Source organism: Heterodontus francisci, chromosome 15 (genome assembly GCF_036365525.1).
Source record: "Heterodontus francisci isolate sHetFra1 chromosome 15, sHetFra1.hap1, whole genome shotgun sequence".
NCBI lineage: Eukaryota > Metazoa > Chordata > Chondrichthyes > Heterodontiformes > Heterodontidae > Heterodontus > Heterodontus francisci.
This window is the reverse complement of record NC_090385.1, coordinates 48,615,447-48,636,294: the sequence shown is the minus strand read 5'-3', so window position 1 is coordinate 48,636,294 and position 20,848 is coordinate 48,615,447. Positions and strand designations below refer to the sequence as shown.

Sequence of the window (20,848 nt, the reverse complement as noted above, 5' to 3'; positions counted from 1 at the left end):
CAATAGAACGCAGGACTAAAGCACATTCAGAATCACCTCATGATTATAACCCACTCAGTCAGCTTTCAATTCCGTAACTTCAACACGGCTTTTCAAATCAAGTTATTCTAGCCAATGAGAATTGATTTCAAGATATTTCCACAATACCAATTTGCTCAACTTACTGATGACATCAGAATAATCTCTGCAGTACTGCAGTGCATTCAGTGAAAACTGACATAATTTACCTACCCTTCTCCGCATCGGAGCCTCTGTTAAATTCACCAACCCTGGGATTTCAGCCAATTGCCTGTAACCATTGTTCTGAACCTTTTCAATGGCTTTCTTCCAGAACGAACCAGAAACCTGGAAGTTCTGAGAGAAGACAGGGACTTCATGGTTATATGATTCAACATTCAAAAAGTGCACTATTCCAAACCTCATACATAGCCAAGAAAATTGTAAACTAATAAAAACAGGAATATTGGAAATGCACAGAGCTGTGCATGCCTGTAAAGGGAAGAAAATATGTTAATATTTCAAATGTGAATTCCATCAGAACCCTTTGCCTTTGGCACTTGGGTTTATCCAACTGTGACGGAAACCACACCTGTCAAAATGAAACATATTAATTTCGTCATATGGAACATTATTTTTGAACTGTTACTGGACATTGAACATAACTTGTTTTAAAAAGACCACAGAACAGTGGCTGAAAACATGGCTGCATATTTGCATTCTAAAAGACAGTAGCATGGCTAGACAATGGGAGTACACCCAGATTCAATTAGTCAGATGGGTTTTGTCAATAGTGATGATCAAAAGACATTGAGAGTCATTGAAAGTCTAAGAACCAGGATTCCACGCCTCCACCCTCTCCACCCCCCACCCCCAGAGTGTGGCTGGTATGCTTGGAGGAATCCACAAACCTTGCAGGAGAGGTTGCTCCAAACAAGGAGCTAGTCACGTGACTAACCTGCTGGCCAACCTGGGGTTTTTTGAATTGTGGCTGACACAGAAAGAGACTGCAATTGAACTTCAAGAAGACAGAACTCCCTCTCTCTGTCGCTCTCTCACACAATGTTCCAGGGACCCACGGAAGTAACTCAAGCCTCAAGACAGAAGACTCCTGCGGCCTTCTGGTACCAGCTAAACAAGTTTGAAAGTGTACTAGGCCCCAACGAGAACTGCAAGACTTAATTTAAATCAAAGACTTTACACCCAACCCAAAACCATGAACCGATTTCCATCTATTACATAGAACCTTTCCCCCTTAATTCTTTCTCTTCCTCTGTCTCTATTTGTGTGTGCGTTTTTTGCATATGCATGCTCGCGTGGTCACATTGCGCATTCTTAGAAGTTTTAATGGAGTTAAAGTTTTCAGATTTATAAACTTACACCTTTCTTGTTTAAATCTGAGAAAACCTGTCTGGTTGATTTCTTTGCAATTAAAATCAGAGAGCAGTGAGCAAGGACTCACTGACGGGACGCTAAAAACATGATCTTTTAAAAATTAAACCCTGTTACGGCCAAACCAGGAAAAGGATGAGGGGGAGCCCTAGACCCCTGCCTCACCTGGTCGTAACAGAAACTTGGGAGCTAGCGTCTGCGATCGGACCCACAGACAAACGGAAAATTGTAATTGGGGAGGCAAATTGATCCAATCCAAAGAGAAAAGATTTCAATACAGGTTTTCTTGTGGTTGTGTGCGCTAGATTACTAACATGTCTGCGACCGAAGCCAGTAACTCCCCAAGTCAGGGTGAAGTAATCTGGGATAAGTTAAAGGCACTGTCTCTGGAAGAGTTGAGGAATATGTCTGAGCAGTGTGGGATCACTTTTCATGCCAAGGCTAGGAAATCGGAACTCCTAAGACTAGTGGCCAATCATTTTTCCCTCGACCCTGAAGAATCAGAAACAGGGTTAGAAATAGACTCAGACAGGGTATCGCTAGCAAAGATAAAATTAGAACAGAGGAAACTTGAACTAGAAGACAGGGAAAGAGATAGAGAGTGAGAGACAGGAAAAAGAGAGAGAAGAGTGGGAGAAGAGAGGAGAGAGGAGAGAAAAGAGAAGAGGAGAGAAGAGAGGAGAGAGGAGAGAGGAGGAGAGAAAGGAGAGGAGAGGAGACAGGAGAGGAGAAGAGAGGAGAGGAGAGAAGAGAGGAGAGAAAGGAGACAGGAGAGGAGAGAGAAGAGAGGAGAGAGAAGAGAGGAGAGAGAAGAGAGAAGTGGGAGAGAGGAGAGAGGAGAGGAGAAGAGAGGAGAGGAGAGAAGAGAGGAGAGAAAGGAGACAGGAGAGGAGAGAGAAGAGAGGAGAGAGAAGAGAGGGAGAGAGAAGAGAGAAGTGGGAGAGAGGAGAGAGGAGAGAGAAGAGAGGAGAGAGGAGAGACGAGAGAAGAGAAGAGAGAAGAGAGGAGAGAGGAGAGAGGAGAGAGGAGGAGAGGAGAGAGAGGAAAGAGGAGAGAAGAGAAAAGAGAGGAAAGAAAAGAGAGGAGAGAAAAGAGAGGAGAGAAGAGACGAGAGAGGAGCAAAGAGGAGAGGAGAGACAAGAGACGAGAGAGGAGCAAAGAGGAGAGGAGAGACAAGAGAAGAGAGAGGAGAGAGGAGAGAGGAGAGAGGAGAGAGGAGAGAGGAGAGAGGAGAGAGGAGAGAGGAGAGAGGAGAGGAGAGAGGAGAGGAGAGAGGAGAGGAGAGAGGAGAGGAGAGAGGAGAGAGGAGAGAGGAGAGAGGAGAGAGGAGAGAGGAGAGAGGAGAGAGGAGAGAGGAGAGAGGAGAGAGGAGAGAGGAGAGAGGAGAGAGGAGAGAGGAGAGAGGAGAGAGGAGAGGAGAGAGGAGAGGAGAGGAGAGAGGAGAGGAGAGGGGAGAGGAGAGGGGAGAGGAGAGGGGAGAGGAGAGGGGAGAGGAGAGGGGAGAGGAGAGACGAGAGGAGAGACGAGAGGAGAGACGAGAGGAGAGACGAGAGGAGAGGGGAGAGGAGAGGGGAGAGGAGAGACGAGAGGAGAGACGAGAGGAGAGACGAGAGGAGAGACGAGAGGAGAGACGAGAGGAGAGACGAGAGGAGAGACGAGAGGAGAGACGAGAGGAGAGACGAGAGGAGAGACGAGAGGAGAGACGAGAGGAGAGAGGAGAGGAGAGGGGAGGGGAGAGGGGAGAGGGGAGAGGGGAGAGGAGAGGGGAGAGGAGAGAGGAGAGACGAGACGAGAGGAGAGAGGAGAGAGGAGAGAGGAGAGAGGAGAGACGAGAGGAGAGACGAGAGGAGAGACGAGAGACGAGAGGAGAGACGAGAGGAGAGACGAGAGAAGAGACGAGAGAAGAGACGAGAGAAGAGACGAGAGAAGAGACGAGAGAAGAGACGAGAGAAGAGACGAGAGAAGAGACGAGAGAAGAGACGAGAGAAGAGACGAGAGAAGAGACGAGAGAAGAGACGAGAGAAGAGACGAGAAGGGACGAGAAGGGACGAGAGAAGAGACGAGAGAAGAGACGAGAGAAGAGACGAGAGAAGAGACGAGAGAAGAAAGAAGAGAGAGGAGAAGAGGAGAGGGGAGGGGAGAGAGAGGAGGGGAGAGGAGAGAGAGGAGGGGAGGGGAGAGAGGGGAGGGGAGGGGAGAGAGGGGAGGGGAGGGGAGAGAGGGGAGGGGAGAGAGGGGAGGGGAGAGAGGGGAGAGAGGGGAGGGGAGAGAGGGGAGAGAGGGGAGGGGAGAGAGGGGAGGGGAGAGAGGGGAGGGGAGAGAGGGGAGGGGAGAGAGGGGAGGGGAGAGAGGGGAGGGGAGAGAGGGGAGGGGAGAGAGGGGAGGGGAGAGAGGGGAGGGGAGAGAGGGGAGGGGAGAGAGGGGAGGGGAGAGAGGGGAGGGGAGAGAGGGGAGGGGAGAGAGGGGAGGGGAGAGAGGGGAGGGGAGAGAGGGGAGGGGAGAGAGGGGAGGGGAGAGAGGGGAGGGGAGAGAGGGGAGGGGAGAGAGGGGAGGGGAGAGAGGGGAGGGGAGAGAGGGGAGGGGAGAGAGGGAGGGGAGGGGAGAGAGGGGAGGGGAGAGAGGGGAGGGGAGAGAGGGGAGGGGAGAGGAGAGAGGGGAGGGGAGAGAGGGGAGGGGAGAGAGGGGAGGGGAGAGAGGGGAGGGGAGAGAGGGGAGGGGAGAGAGGGGAGGGGAGAGAGGGGAGGGGAGAGAGGGGAGGGGAGAGAGGGGAGGGGAGAGAGGGGAGGGGAGAGAGGGGAGGGGAGAGAGGGGAGGGGAGAGAGGGGAGGGGAGAGAGGGGAGGGGAGAGAGGGGAGGGGAGAGAGGGGAGGGGAGAGAGGGGAGGGGAGAGAGGGGAGGGGAGAGAGGGGAGGGAGAGAGGGGAGGGGAGAGAGGGGAGGGGAGAGAGGGGAGGGGAGAGAGGGGAGGGGAGAGAGGGGAGGGGAGAGAGGGGAGGGGAGAGAGGGGAGGGGAGAGAGGGGAGGGGAGAGAGGGGAGGGGAGAGAGGGGAGGGGAGAGAGGGGAGGGGAGAGAGGGAGGGGAGAGAGGAGGTAGGGAGAGGAGGGAGAGGGAGAGAGGAGGGTGAGTGGGAGGGGGAGAGAGTGGAGGGGAGAGGGGAGGGGAGAGAGGGGAGGGGTGAGAGGGGAGGGGAGAGGAGGGGTGAGGGGTGGGAGAGAGGGGAGGGGGAGGGAGGGGAGAGGGGGGAGAGAGGGGAGGGGAGAGGGGAGGGGAGAGGGGAGGAGAGAGGGGAGGGGAGAGAGGGGAGGGGAGAGAGGGGAGGGGAGAGAGGGGAGGGGAGAGAGGGGAGGGGAGAGAGGGGAGGGAGAGAAGGGAGGGGAGAGAAGGGAGGGGAGAGAAGGGAGGGGAGAGAAGGGAGGGGAGAGAGGGGAGGGGAGAGAGGGGAGGGGAGAGAGGGGAGAGAGGAGAGGGGAGAGAGGGGAGGGGAGAGAGGGGAGGGGAGAGAGGGGAGGGGAGAGAGGGGAGGGGAGAGAGGGGAGGGGAGAGGGGGGAGGGGAGAGGGGGGAGGGGAGAGAGGGAGGGGAGGGCAGGGGAGGGGAGGGCAGGGGAGGGCAGGGGAGGGGAGGGCAGGGGAGGGCAGGAAGGAGGGAAGGAAGGAAGGAAGGAAGGAAGGAAGGAAGGAGAAAAGAAAGAAAGAAAGACAGGAGAAAGAAAAGGAGAGGAGAAAGAAATTTCCAGAAGGAACGGGAGGAAAGGGAGCTGAGGTGGCTTGAGTTAACCAGTGGGCGACAGAGTAACCCCAGTGAAAACATAGAAAATACAAATGGTGCAGGGCTGCCTACGGAATTCTTAAAATTTTCCCAATTCATTCCAAAATTCAATGAAGGAGAAGTGGAAGCATTTTTAAAAATCTTTTGAAAAACTGGCAAGGCAGTTAAAATGGCCGGCTAAGAGCTGGATTCTTCTGGTGCAAAAGTCCATGAGGTTTATTCCCTATTGCCAGATGATAGTTCATCAAGTTATAAAATGACAAAAAATGCTATCCTTGGGGCAGATGAGCTCGTACCGGAAGCCAACCACCAGAAGTTTCGAACGCTCAGGAAGCAAGCTGATCAAACTTAATTGGAGTTAGAGACAAGTAAGCAGCTGGCTTTTGACCAGTGGTTAAGGGCTCTTCAAAGAGCAGCCAAGCTATGAAAACCTCAGAAGTAATTTCGCTCAAGGAATTTTAAAACTCTCTTCCCCCTCTCCATAAAGGCCCATGTGCAAGAACAAAAAGTTCATCGAGCAAGGCAAGCCGCTGTTCTGGCTGATGAGTTTGTTCTAATGTACAAGCTGGTTCCACAGCAGAAATCCTTTCCCAGTCACCCCAAAAATCCAAAAAGGACAATGGGTGGGAAGATGATCGGAGCCCAAGCAGTACTGGGAGAGAGAGGAAAGCAAGAGACACAAGGGGCCCTCCTCCAGCCAAAAAGGAAAGTGCTGTAAGGAGGAGTGAGACCCGGAGACCGGTGTGCTTCCAATGTAAAAAGGCAGGTCATCTGAGAGCTGACTGCTGGAAACTCCGGGGAAAACTCGTAGGGTTAAATCAGGGCACACCCACTCAGTGCAGGAGAAGGAGGGATCCTGATGGAAAGCAATGCAGAGCAAGCTGTGGCTTTAACTGCAGCAATAGTAGGACCCAGAAAACATATTGCTGTGGGTGCAGGAAAATTTAACAGGATTTGAGGAAGTAACAAGAAAGATTGATGAGAGAAGTGCAGTGGATGTGGTCTACATGGATTTTAGTAAGGCATTTGACAAGGACCCACATGGCAGACTGGTCAGCAAAATTAAAGCCCATGGGATACAGGGGAATGTGGCAGGCTGAATCCAAAATTGGTTCAGGGACAGGAAACAAAGGGTAGTAGTCGACGGACGTTTTTGTGAATGGAAAGCTGTTTCCCGTGGTGTTCCACAAAGCTGAGTGTTGGGTCCCTTTCTGTTTGTGGTATATATTAATATATTTAAATGTGGCCGGCCTGACTGGGAAATTTGCTGATGACACAAAATTTGGCCGTGTAGTTGATAGTGAAGAGAATAGCCATAGACTCCAGAAAGATATCAATGGTTTGGTTGATTGGCGGAAAAGTGGCAAATGGAATTCATCCAGAAAAGTGTGAGGTAATGCATTTGGAGAGGGCAAATAAAGCAAGGGAAACAAACAATAAACAAGAGGATATTGAGAGGGGTAGAAGAAGTGGGAGACCTAGGAGTACATGTCCACAGGTCCCTGAAGGTGGCAGGACGGGTAGATAGAGTGGTGAAGGAGGCATATAGAATGCATTCCTTTATTGGCTGAGGTATAGATTTCAAAAGCAGGGATGTAATGCTGGAACTGTATAAAACGCTGGTTTGCTGGAGTATTGCATACAGTTCTGGTCACCACTTTACAGAAAGGACATAATTGAACTGGAAAGAGTACAGAGGAGATTTACAAGAATGTTGCCAGGGCTCGAAAGTTGCAGCTATGAGGAAAGATTGAATAGGCTAGGGCTGTTTTCCTTAGAACAAAGGAGGCTAGGGGGTCACTTAATAGAAGTGTACAAAATTATGAGGGGTTTAGATAGAGTAGACAGGAAGGACCTGTTGCCCCTAGCGGAGTGGTCAATTACCAGGGGGCACAGATTTATGGTGATTGGGAGAAGGATTAGAGGGGACATAAGGAAAAACTTTTTCACCCAGAGGGTGGTGGGTGTCTGGAATTCACTGTTAGGAACGGTGGTGGGGGCGAAACCCTCAACTCATTTAAAAGGTACTTGGGCATGCACCTGAAGTGCTGTAACCTGCAAGGTTATGGACCAGGTGCTAGAAGGTGGGGTTAGATTGGGCGGCTAGTTTTTTTTGCCAGCCGGCACGGACACGACGGACTAAATGGCCTTCTGTGCCGTAATTTTTCTATGGTTCTATAACAGCATCTATCATTAAAATGGAAGGACACATGTACTTTTGTTAAAAGTAATATCACCTGTTTATTTTTAATGCCAAATTTCATATCCAGAAGAGATGTCATGCGTGTCCATAAGCAAACATGAAAAAAGTAACTTAAAAAAAAAACCCCCACCTATCCCCCAACAATGAACATTTGTCTTTCAGAAATTCAAACATTCCTAGTAGGCAAGAAAGCACTCCAAAGTAAAGATTTTGAACCCACCTACTTTAAAGAACAGTCTACCTCAAAAGAGACAAATCCTTTGAATAGGCTAAGGAGGGCGAAAACCATCAATAGAAAAAGTAATACCCCTCTCAGAACTTTGCATAGAATGGTAAATATTAAGATTTTTAAGAAATAAATTACTACATAAAGAGCACCTACCTTAGGTTTTCCAGGGAGTGCCAAACAAACGTATTCAGGTGCATGGATCTTATACAGCAAGAGAAGAGCCACCAGGTGTGCCTGCATTCCCTGAAAGACAGCAGATTAAAACAATGTCCGTATGCACAGAACAGCTAATATACATTCAAAATTTGATATAGAATGGGCTCTTATTGCCTTTTAGATCATCTCCACTGCCTTCCTTCATTCTGATACTTAACAACAGTAACATAAGAACAAAAGTAGGCCAATCAATCCCTTCAGCCTGTTCCACCATTCAATCAGATCAAGCCTGATCTGTATGTCATCTCCACTTACCCACCTTTTTCCATATCCCTTGATACCGTTCCCAACAAAGATACATCAATCTCAGTCCTGGAAATTTCAACTGACCAATTATAAAGTCTTTTGGGAGAGAAAGTTCCAAATTTCCACTATCCTTTGTCTATTAAAAAAAGTGGTTCCTAATTTCAGTCCTATACGGTGTTATGAGCAGGTGAGAAAGGTGTCTAGGGGTACCTCACAGCCTTCACCTGGTCTCACCTGAACAGCGTTTAATTTTAAACACACCATGTTTTTAGCTCCCCCTTGGTAAATCCTTGTTCACTGCTTTTCAATTATAAGACAAAGAAACCAGCACAAACAGATTTTCTTAGGTTTAAAGAAAAGTTGAAATTTATTAAACTTGAACTTAAACTCTAATTCAGTTGATGCCTATGGATACATGATGTGCTCACTAGTATGCATACGCGATACACACATGCAAATAGAGACAGAAAAGAGATATAAATAAAGTGGAAAGTTTGAGGCAATATCTGAAGAATTTTTGTTACGGTTCTTCGAGCTCACTGTACAGTCCTTGATTGTACGTCGATCTTGCTTTTCGTTGGGGCCAAGTTTTCATCTTAAATCTTGTTTGTTGTAGGACTTTTCTCTCTTGGGGTTCATGTGTCTTCAGTGGATTCAGAGGCTTGTGAGAAAGACATGGGAGCAGATAGGAGAGATCTTCTCAGTCCAGAAGCAAACAGTCTTTCTGAGTTCAAACTCTCTGTGGCTAGTTCGAAAAAAATCCTGGAACAGCCAGTTAGTCATAGAAAGGGAGAAGGTATTAGCGTTTTTATCGGGCTTAAAAGTGGATAAATCCCCAGGTCCAGATGAGATGTATCCTAGGCTGTTATATGAGGCAAGGGAGGAGATTGCAGGGGCTCTGACACAAATTTTCAAATCCTCTCTGGCCACAGGAGAGGTGCCAGAGGACAGGAGGACAGTGAATGTCCCACCATTATTCAAGGGTAGCAGGGATAAACCACGTAATTACAGACAGTGAGTCTAACATCAGTGGTAGGGAAACTGTTGGAAAAAACTCTGAGGGACAGGATTAATCACCACTTGGAGAGGCAGGGATTAATCAAGGAGAGTCAGCATGGCTTTGTCAGGGGGAGATCATGTCTCACAAACTTGATTTAATTTTTCGAGGTGACTAAATGTGTACATAAGGGTAAAGCAGTTGATGTAGTCTACATGGACTTCAGTAAGGCTTTTGATAAGGTCCTGCATGGGAGATTGGTTAAGGTGGTAAGAGCCCATGGGATCCAGGGCAATTTGGCAAATTGGATCCAAAATTGGCTTCGTGGTAGGAGGCAGAGGGTGATGGTCAAGGGTTGCTTTTGCGATTGGAAGCCTGTGACCAGCGGTGTGCCACAAGGATCGGTGCTGAGACTCTTGCTGTTTGTACTGTACATTAATGATTTAGACGTGAATATAGGAGGCATGATCAGTAAGTTCGCAGATGACATGAAAATTGGTGGTGTCATAAATAGTGAGGAGGAAAGCCTTAGATTACAGGATGATATAGTTGGGCTGGTAAGACGGGCAGAGCAGTGGCAAATGGAATTTAATCCTGAGAAGTGTGAGGTGATGCATTTTGAGAGGACTAACACGGCAAGGGAATATACAATGGATGGTAGGATCCTAGGAAGTACAGAGGGTCAGAGGAACCTTGGGGTACTTGTCCATAGATCACTGAAGGCAGCAGCACAGGTAGATAAGGTGGTTAGGAAGGCATATGGGATACTTGCCTTTATTAGCAGAGGCACAGAATATAAGAGCAGGGAGGTCATGATGGATACAAAACACTGGTTAGGCCACAGCTGGAGTACTGTATACAGTTCTGGTCGCCACACTATAGGAAGGATGTGATTGCACTGGAAAGGGTACAGAACAGATTCACCAGAATGTTGGCTGGGCTGGAGCATTTCAGTTATAAAGAGAGACTATATAGGCTGGGGTTGTTTTCCCTGGAACGGAGAAGGCTGAGGGGGGACACACTGCTTTGCTGGCTCATGCAAAGGCTTTTGACTTTGGGGGATGGGTGGTTCTCTTTGGTACTGACAGTGGAGGGGAGGATTCTTTGCTAATCTTCCCTTTGTCCTCTGGGACACTCCTGCCTGCAGGTATTTGTGCAGACTTTCCTGCACTCCCCTGTGGCACTTCGACTAGGTGAGGTGTCGCCCTCATGATTTGGCTGCCCCCGAGAGGTTTTTCTTTGTCTCTGCAGGTTCCTGTAAATGCTGTTAACAACTCTGGTGGGCTGCTTCTAGAGTCTGCATTTACATAGGAGGATGTGGGGTCTAACTTTTCAAATTTTTCGGGTTGGCTGACCAGACAGTAAAGGTTTTCATCTGGGATTCCTCTTGGACTTACTTCAACCTGCCCTCTTGGTCACTTTTTCACCTTCCCTATCTAACCTTTTGCCAGCCTGTCCCTTTTTGTTCTCGGCAGAGGTCCCTTACAGTTCACCAGCCCTCTGCTGGAGGGCCCTCCTCATGCCGGTACAATTAGGGGAACAGGTTTCACTGCAGGCTGAGGTTTCCCCTCAATCTGGCACATGTGGCAACTCCTGCAGTATTCCACCATATCCTTGTAGGAGTTTTGGCTAAACTGCTGTCTTATGGGGGCTTTGGTCTTTCGTATACCGGCTGTATACTGCAGTCTTGTGGGCTGTTAATATTTCTCTCCGGTCCCTCTGCGGCACCACTAAATGGTGAAGTACTGCCCACTCCTTGCTCACAGGTCTGTAAGGAGAACTCCACTTCCTCATCAGTATCTCATTATTTAAATAGTAGCAATCAGGGACTCCCTCTGCTTCACTTTCAGACAGGGCAGTCTGTGCTAACTCTCGCAATACTGGGTCAGCTCGCTGAGCCTCAGCTAGGGAAAATCCATTTAATTCATTCCCTGGGTCTCCTAACTTTCCAAAGAAAGTCTCAGACAGACAGACCTGGTTATCTGCCTGCAGTGCTAATTCAGTCTCCTCTGGGGGAGCTGGTTTGATCATGACCTGATCCACTACACATTCAGGGAAACTGCAGGGGTCTGTCTCCTGCCACTGCCCTGTCTCTCTGACCTCCTAAGGTCTGTCTTTCACGACTGGCGGGGCTACCACCTTTATCGCCGCCAGATCATTGCCTAGGAGCAGGTCAACCCAGTCCACAAGCAAACTAGGGACAATCCCTACAGTCACTGGTCCCGAAACTTGGTTGCACTCCAGGTGCACCCGGTTTACAGGTACAGGCATACACTGCCCTCCAATATCATTCACCACCATTTTGATCTTCACTGCACTCTCTGGGGCGGCAGGGTGGTGTTGGTGGGGGGGGAAAGAGGTCGGGCATTTTCCCAGTAAAAGGGATCTAGTGGTCCCTGTGTCCCTGAGAATTACTACGGGCTTGCTTGCCCCACTTGAGTGGTATGGGGTTACTTTCCCTTCAGACACAAAACCTTGATAACCCTCAAAAATCCTATTAAATTTTTCTGCACTTGCAGTAGTAAGCCTCCTAGGTCTCATTCTTACTGCAGTTAAAACCACAGCTTGTTTTGCTGTGTAGGAGGCGCCAAACACTGGTGAAGGAGGCACTGAACCCTGCTGCAGCAGGTACTGAATACTGGTGTAGGAGGTGCCTAATTCTGGTGTTGGAGGCACTGACTTCTGGTGTAAGAGGTCCTTCTTCACTGAGAGGGTGTGAGCTGATTAACCCAACAGGTTTGCCCTTTAGTTTCCAGCTTTTAAAAGCCCTACTTAATTATAATGGAAGTACACAGGTCTCCAGGTCTCATTCCAGCATGTTCCTTTTTGGCTAGAGGAGGATCACCTGTGTCTCCCGCGTTCCTTTCTCTCCCAGGACTGCTTGGGCTCCTATCACCTTCACACCCGTTGTCCTTTTCGGATTTGTGGGGTGACTAGGATAGTTTCTCCCAAGAAACAGACTTATAAATTAAAGCAAACTCATTGGCCAGAACGGCCGCTTGCCAAGCTCTCTGAACCCGCCGCTCCTCTACATGTGTCGTTATGGAGAGTGGGAAAGAGTTTTTCAATTCCTCAAACAGAATTACTTCCCTGAGATTCTCATAGCTGAGCTGTACTTTAAGAGCCCTCAGCCACTGGTCAAAGGCCAGCTGTTTATTGCTTTCAAACTCCAAGTAAGTTTGATTAGCTTGTTTCTTGAGGGTTCTAAACTTTTGGCAATATGTTTCTGGTACTAATTCATATGCCCCGAGGATAGCATTTTTGGTCAGTTCATAATTTGATGAACTCTCATCTGGCAACAGGGAACAAACGTCATGGGCTTTTCCAGTTAGCTTGCTTGGTAATAAAAGAGGCCAGGTCTCAGCTGGCTATTTTAGCAGCCATGCCAGTTTCTCAAAGGACACAAAAAATGCTTTCACAACTTCCTCACTGAATTTTGGAATTAGTTGAGCATGTTTTAACAATTTTGTACCAAGCCCTGAATTACACTCCTCCAGATTGGCCATGCTTTCACTGGGGTGACTCTGTCGCCCCCTAAGCTCTCTTCCTTCGCATTCTTTCTGGAAGGTTCTTTCTCTCTCCCGTCTGTCTTCTAATTCAAGTTTCCTCTGTTCCAATTGTATCTTTGCTAACAATACCCTGTCAGAGTCTACTTCGAACCCTGTTTCTGCTTCTTCAGATTCAAGGGAGAAATGGTTGGCCATTAGCCTTAAGAGTTCAGACTTCGTAGCCTGACCACATACAGTGATCCCACACAGCTCAGCCATTTTCCTCAACTCCTCCAAAGACAGTGCTTTTAACTTATCCCAAGTTAGTTCACCCTGGCTTGGAGAACAAAGAACAGTACAGCACAGGAACAGGCCATTCGGCCCTCCAAGCCTGCCTAAACTAACACCTTCTGCACTTCCGGGGCCCATATCCCTCTATTCCCTTCCTATTTATGTATTTGTCAAGTTGTCTCTTGAATGTCGCTATCGTATCTGCTTCCACCACCTCCCCTGGCAGCGCGTTCCCGGCACTCACCACCCTCTGTGTGAAAAAAACTTGCCTTGCACATCTCCTCTAAACTTTGCCCCTCGCACCTTAAACCTATGTCCCCTGGTAACTGACACTTCCACCCTGGGAAAAAGCTTCTGACTATCCACTCTGTCCATGCTGCTCATAACTTTGTAAACCTCTATCATGTCGCTCCTCCACCTCCGTTGTTCCAGTGAAAACAATACGAGTTTTTCCAACCTCTCCTCATAGCTAATGCCCTCCAGACCAGGCAACATCCTGGTAAACCTCCTCTGTACCCTCTCCAAAGCCTCCACGTCCTTCTGGTAGTGTGGCGACCAGAATTGCACACAATATTCTAAGTGTGGCCTAACTAAGGTTCTGTTCAGCTGCAACATGACTTGCCAATTTTTATACTCTATGCCCCGACCGATGAAGGCAAGCATGCCGTATGCCTTCTTGATTACCTTATCCACCTGCGTTGTCACTTTGTGACCTGTGGACCTGTACGCCCAGATCTCTCTGCCTGTCAATACACCTAAGGGTTCTGCCATTTACTGTATACTTCCCACCTGCATTAGATCTTCCAAAATGCATTACCTCACATTTGTCCAGATTAAACTCCATCTGCCATTTCTCCGCCCAAGTCCCAACCGATCTATATCCTGCTGTATCCTCTGACAATCCTCATCTTTATCCGCAACTCCACCAATCTTTGTGTCGTCCGCAAACTTACTAATCAGACCAGCTACATTTTTCTCCAAATCATGTGTATATACTACAAACGGCAAAGGTCCCAGCACTGATCCCTGCGGAACACCACTAGTCACATCCCTCCATTCAGAAAAACACCCTTCCACTGATACCCTCTGTCTTCTATGACCGAGCCAGTTTTGTATCGATCTTGCCAGCTCACCTCTGATCCCGTGTGACTTCACCTCTTGTACCAGTCTGCCATGCAGGACCTTGTCAAAGGCTTTACTAAGGTCCACATAGATAACATCCACTGCCCTTCCATCATCAATCATCTTCGTCACTTCCTCAAAAAACTCAATCAAATTAGTAAGACACGACCTCCCCTTCACAAAACCATGCTGTGTCTCGCTAATAAGTTTGTTTGTTTCCAAATGGGAGTAAATCCTGTCCCGAATAATCCTCTCTAATAGTTTCCCTACCACTGACGTAAGGCTCACCGGCCTATAATTTCCTGGATTATCCTTGCCACCCTTCTTAAACAAAGAAACAACATTGGCTATTCTCCAGTCCTCTAGGACCTCACCTGTAGCCAATGAGGATGCAAAAATTCCTGTCAAGGCCCCAGTAATTTCTTCCCTTGCCTCCCTCAGTATTCTGGGGTAGATCCCATCAGGCCCTTGGGACCTATCTACTTTAATGCTGTGCAAGACACCCAACACCTCCTCCTTTTTGATAATGAGATGACTGAGACTATCTGCACTCCCTTCCCTAGGCTCATCATCCACCAAGTCCTTCTCTTTGGTGAATACTGATACAAAGTACTCATTTAGCACCTCGCCCATTTCCTCTGACTCCACACATAGATTCCCATCTCTGTCCTTGAGTGGGCCAACCCTTTCCCTGGTTACCCTCTTGCTCTTTATATATGTATAAAAAGCCTTGGGATTTTCCTTAATCCTGTTTGCCAATGACTTTTCATGAGCCCTTTTAGCCCTCCTAACTCCTTGCTTAAGTTCCTTCCAACTGTCTTTATATTCCGCAAGTGCTTCATCTGTTCCTAGCTTTCCAGCCCTTACAAATGCTTCCTTTTTTGACTAGGCTCACAATATCCCGTGTTATCCAAACTTCCCGAAACTTGCCAAACTTGTCTTTCTTCCTCACAGGAACATGCTGGTCCTGGATTCTAATCAGCTGACGTTTGAAAGACTCCCACACGTCAGATGTTGATTTACCCTCAAACAGCCGCCCCCAATCTAAATTCTTCAGTTCCTGCCTAATAGTTATAATTAGCCTTCCCCCAATTTAGCACCTTCACCCGAGGACTACTCTTATCCTTATCCACAAGTACCTTAAAACTTATGGAATTATGGTCACTGCTCCCAAAATGCTCCCCCACTGAAACTTCAACCACCTGGCCGGGCTCATTCCCCAATACCAGGTCCAGAGTGGCCCCATCCCTAGTTGGACTATCTACATACTGTTTCAAGAAGCCCTCCTGGATGCTCCTTACAAATTCTGCCCCATCCAAGCCCTTAGCACTAATTGAGTCCCAGTCAATATAGGGGAAGTTAAAATCACCCACCACCACAACCCTGTTGCCTTTACATCTTTCCAAAATCTGTCTACATATCTGCTCCTCTATCTCCCGCTGGCTGTTGGGAGGCCTGTAGTGAACCCCCAACATCGTGACTGCACCCTTCCTATTCCTGAGCTCCACCCATATTGCCTCGTTGCATGACCCCTCTGGGTTGTCCTCCCGCAGTGCAGCTGTGATATTCTCCTTAACCAGTAATGCAACTCCCCACCCCTTTTACATCCCCCTCTATCCCGCCTGAAGCTTCTAAAGCCTGAACATTTAGCTGCCAATCCTGCCCTTCCCTCAACCAAGTCTCTGTAATAGCAACATCATCATATTTTCAAGTACTAATCCAAGCTCTAAGTTCATCTGCCTTACCTGTTATACTTCTTGCATTGAAACAAATGCACTTCAGACCACCAGTCCTGCTGTGCTCAGCAACATCTCCCTGCCTGCTCTTCCTCTTAGTCCTGCTGGCCTTATTTACTATGTCCTCCTCATTTATTTCACTAGCTGTCCTACTGCTCTGGTTCCCACCCCCCTGCCACACTAGTTTAAACCCTCCCGAGTGAGAGCTACTAACTTCAGTTGCAGACATGTTAGCATTCAAGTACATACAACCACAAGAAAAACTGTATTGAAATCTTGCTCTTTTTTTGTTTGGGAACAATTTGGCTTCCCACTTCTAACTTCTCTCGTTTGTTTATAGATAAAATCCCGGATGGTAGCCTCCAAATTTCTGTTACGAGGTGAAAAAGGTGTCCCTCACAGCCTTCACCTGGTCTTACTGTAACAGGGTTTAATTTTAAACACACCATGTTTTTAGCTCCCCATTGGTGAATCCTTGTTCATCGCTTTTCAATTATAAGGCAAAGAAACCAGCACAAACAGATGTTCTTAGGTTTAAAGAAGAAAAGTTGAAATTTATTAAACTTGAACTTAAACTCTAACCCGGTTGATGCCTACGGATACACGACGTGCCCATGCTAGCATGCATACGAGATACACACATGTAAATAGTGACAGAAAAGAGAAGAAAATTAAAGTGGAAAAGTTTGAGGCAATATCTGAAGAATTTTTGTTATGGTTCTTCGAGCTCACTGTAGAGTCCTTGATTCTAAGTAGATCTTGCTTTTCGTTGGAGCCCAGTATTCTTCTTAAACCTTGTTTGCTGTAGGAGACTTTTCTCTCTTGGGGTTCATGTGTCTTCAATGGATTCAGAAGCTTGTGAGAAAGAAATGGGAGCAGACAGATCTTCTCAGTCCAGGAACAAACTCCATGGCTAGTTCAAAAAAAAAACCCTGGAATAGCCAGTTAGCCATGTGACCTGTTGGTCCAACCAGTCCTGGATTGGATCACCTTAGCAGCCTCTGGAATTTTCCTCTTACACACAACACCTGGTGATCAAGGTCCATTGTGGGTTGAATGTGTCAGAGAATGGTCCTTTGTCCTTCCAAGCACTGTCTGTTAATATGCAAATGTCTTTTCAGCCACGGCTGATCTGTTTAACAGGTCATTTCCTTGCTCCAGCAACAGTTTAAAATCAATGTTCATACAACAAAATTAATATGCATCATTCGTGGCAGGTGGGAGCCAAGCATGACAATGTTAATGCCCCTTATTCTAGATTGCCCAACAGAAAAAATAGTTTCTTTGCATCTATCCTATTTAATCCCTTACAGACCTCAGTTGGATCATCCTGCAATCTTCTAAACACTGGAATACAAACCAAAGTTCTGGCAACCTGTCTTCCTAATTTAACCCTTTGAGCCCCAGTAGCATTTTGCAGAATCTGAACTGTACCCTATCCAAGGTCAATACCACTTTCCTGAGGTGCAGTGTTCAATACTGCATGTAGTACTCCAGATGACTTTTGACCAAGCTTCTTTACATTCCAACTCCCCCGAGATGAAGGCCTATTTCCTATTAGTCAATTTGGTTACTTTTTGTACATGTTTGCTAGCTTTTAGTGATTTGTACACATGGACACAAAAATCTATTTGCTCCTCAACAGCTCCAAGTCTTGCACTATGCAGAAGGTAATGGCAACATTTGTGTCAAATTTTTGCTTCGCAAAATGAGGGATGCAAGTGTTTGGGAACTGCAATACTAAATGCGGGAATCTAGTCTCATGAAGCACTATTTGGATTAACTATAGCACAATTAGATGCAGAGTGACCTTTCATCTACTGTACAGCAAAAAATGGGTCTCGATCTCAACCCCAGTACAACACTACCTACAAGGGTGGTTTCCACAGTCACCCTTCTCAATAAGATTGCACTATAATGACAATTGGAGGTTGTTTTATGTTGGGGGTTCACTGCCAGGAAGTGAATTCAGGATGTCTAAATTTATTTCTTGGAAAATCCTTACAGCCAGAAAATGGAGGAGAGTTTTACACTAGTGCAAGTTGCACTTCAGTCCAGAGCCCAGAGGTGAAAGGTCAGTCTCCCAGAATGAAATCAATCTATATTAAATTTTGAAGTCATTTTGCTTTCTCATGAAACAGTTAGTCGTTGGTAAGCACAAAGTAGCTTAGTAGCCACTCAACAGGTTATGCTCCCTGAATCCATCTGTTCCTTCAATGAGAACCATGTTAGCCATTCCTCCTTTGGCAGAACAGAAACAAAACACTTTAGAAGTTGGAAAACTGAAATAAACACAGAAAAAACTGGAAATATTCAGCTGGTCAGGCAGCATCGTAGAGAGAAAAACAGACTTCACATTTCAGAAGTTTGACAAAAAGTCAACCTGAAACATTATCTATTTGTCTTTCCACAGATGCTGCCTGTCCTGCCAAGTATTTCTAGCATTTTCTGTTTTTATTTCATTCCTCCTTTGATTGGGACATAGAAATAACATGCTGATGTCACAATTACATTGGCAACAATCAAACTGGCCTGTGGTAACCATGACATGCCCTAAGCTTACCTGATTTTGTGTTATAAACATGGTGGCCACTGCTCCACTTCCCAGTCTTGTTCCCACCTCCTCTTTGCTGGCCTGAAGACCCTTTAGGCAGTGGTTGAGCTTCCCCTGCCTCTTCCTGTTTCGCCTCAGTACTTCCAGCATTCCTACATTCTAACCTATTTATTTTGCATTTCTAGACTCAATGCTTCTTCAACACAATGCTCAGCTACATTATCTAGCTGGCAGTGCAAAATGGTGAGAACTGGGTTTACCTGTCCTCTGTTTTATCTCTGTTATGACCTGACTAGCAGCTCCCACCGGATCTTTCTCTCCACCACTGGGAACACTCAGAGTGCCCTATCATTGCTCCTCACCCAAGACTGCTGACTTATATGCACCGCTGATTTCAACTATGTCTCAGGCTGCAATACAGAGAAAAGAAAAGCACAAACAAGCGAGCATGAACACAAAGGGTATGGTAGCTGACTGTATTACTAGTCCTGTAACATAACCAAAGGCCTGGACTAATGATCCAGAGACACAAGTTCAAATCCCACCACAGCAGCTGAGGAATTTAACTTCAGTTATTTGAATAAAAAAATTACTATCAGTAATGGTGACCATGAAACTACAGGATTGCTGTAAAAACCCATCTGTTTCACTGATTCCTTTTAAGGAAGGAAGAAGTCTGTCGTCTTTATTCCATCTAGCCTATATATGACTCCGGTCCCCACAGCAATGTGGTTGACTCTTAACTGTTCTCTGAAATGGCCTATCAAGCCACTCAGTTGTATTCAAGAAAGCAGTTCACCAACACCTTCTCAAGGGTGATTAGGGATGGGTAGTAAAGGCTGGCCTTGCCAAAGATGCCCACATCCCACGAATGAATAAAAAACATGCAGAAGGGAGAGGCGTAGGCACAGAGATTCTGTTTTTGGGCCAGTGAAAGAATAGCAAGGAACACATTCCCGATATGGGGGAAAGATAGAAGGGAAGAAAGAAGAACTGTTGAGTTTCAAAGTTGAGAAAATAAACAAAAAACCCACTAACAAAGAGAAACCTGCTGCATGTGGGACAATAGGGTGGTACACAAAAGAGAAAAAAGGCCCTTGGAGCTGCACATGTAGATCACACTCATATTTTGAGAGTAGATCACATTCCATAACCAAAACAGACAGGATATATTTTCTAGATTGTAACACAATCTGTAAGTAATTTGCTGAGATATTTTCTTCATCAACCATGTGGTTTCAGCTTTACAGTGCAATAAACCCAATTCCTCCATCACAGCATCAGATAGATTTATCCCCAGGACTCAACTATGAACAACCCTGCAGGAAATGAATTATGCTAAACTTATTGCAACAAAGCAGGAAATGAATTACATTAAATTTATGACAATATTTCCCATTTACGTGAGCGCTCTCCTTGATCCTACTGCTGTTCCCCACGTCACAACTGCACCTAACCCTGACCTTGTACAGTACATTAGTGTACAACTGCCTCTGCACCACAGCCATGATCATAAGTACAACCTATACAGAGTCTTCATGTTCTACTTAGAGCTTCAGTATTGTACTTGTGATACTGTGGTCAAATACTGAGCAGGCCGCAACATTCAAGTAGAGATGGCAAATAAGTCGGTAATAGAAACACCTCTAACAAGCTAGTTATAGCAAATCTGCAGCGTATGTACAATGAAAAATTAGAAACAGCAAATTTATCTTTTGCTTTCATTCTCTTCATCACCAGCTTCCATTCCCTAGCCTACACTTGTTGAAGCAAGCAAAAACAGTCTGGGTCAATGGCACCTCATGCAACTAATTTAAATGAGGTGGCCTTGTAATACCATTGATGTATTACACTTTACCAAGTTTCTGCAATTCACAACTTAGCAGCCTACCCAATATCTGAGTCAAACTTGTTGCATATATAATTTCTAACAGGTTTAAGAATTGAACCAGTTCTTTTGAAAAGCTGAATTTCTATTGAGCTTAGGATAGTAGGGCTCAGCTCCAGATATACTGCTTTCACATACTTGGTAGCAGACCCAGTAAAACTGTATAAAAAAAAAGATTTTTCAATAGTTGACCTTATAAAATTTCCACTAAGATTACATGAGTTGCATGAAACCTGCTGCTGAGTGCCAATGGTTCTAGTCCCTTAATAAGTACGGAATAATTTTAAGCTTTTTAACCATTAGAATAAGGGGATACAAAATCAAAATTAAATAACTTACCATTTTGGACTGCAGGTCTATTAGCTTCTTGACTCTGAATCGTCTAACTAAGAAAATACAAAAAAGTACAACAAAGAAAAGGTGACATTTATTTAAAAATATTAAAAATCAAATGATCAATATTAAATCAGAGTTTCACAACCAAGAACAATACAAGAGAATTAGCGATTGTGCCATCACCTCAAATAGCGAAATTACACATTGCATTAGAGATCATTCTAGATTACTTCTCCACCCTCTCAACGCTGGTCAACTCCAAGTTTCTACTTTCAACCAGGAGAACTATACATCAAGACCAGCAGCACAGCAATTCAGCAATCTCCCCCAAAAAAAGCATTTTTCTTGCATTTGACCTCTCACTGACAGATACATTTGTTCCATCC

General features: G+C 46.3%; 1 protein-coding gene across 2 annotated transcripts in view; it reads right to left on the bottom strand.

The window, feature by feature from the left end:
- The window catches only part of cenpi (centromere protein I), a 148,617-nt gene that overhangs the window by 80,849 nt on the left and 46,920 nt on the right, over positions 1–20,848 (bottom strand). For both annotated transcript variants that reach the window (XM_068047499.1, XM_068047500.1), the window contains exons 6-8: positions 20,466–20,512; positions 7,742–7,831; positions 232–354 (exon numbers count right to left, since the gene is read on the bottom strand). In XM_068047499.1, coding sequence (XP_067903600.1) covers positions 232–354; positions 7,742–7,831; positions 20,466–20,512 — 260 coding nt within the window. The remainder of the gene's footprint in view (positions 1–231; positions 355–7,741; positions 7,832–20,465; positions 20,513–20,848) is intronic.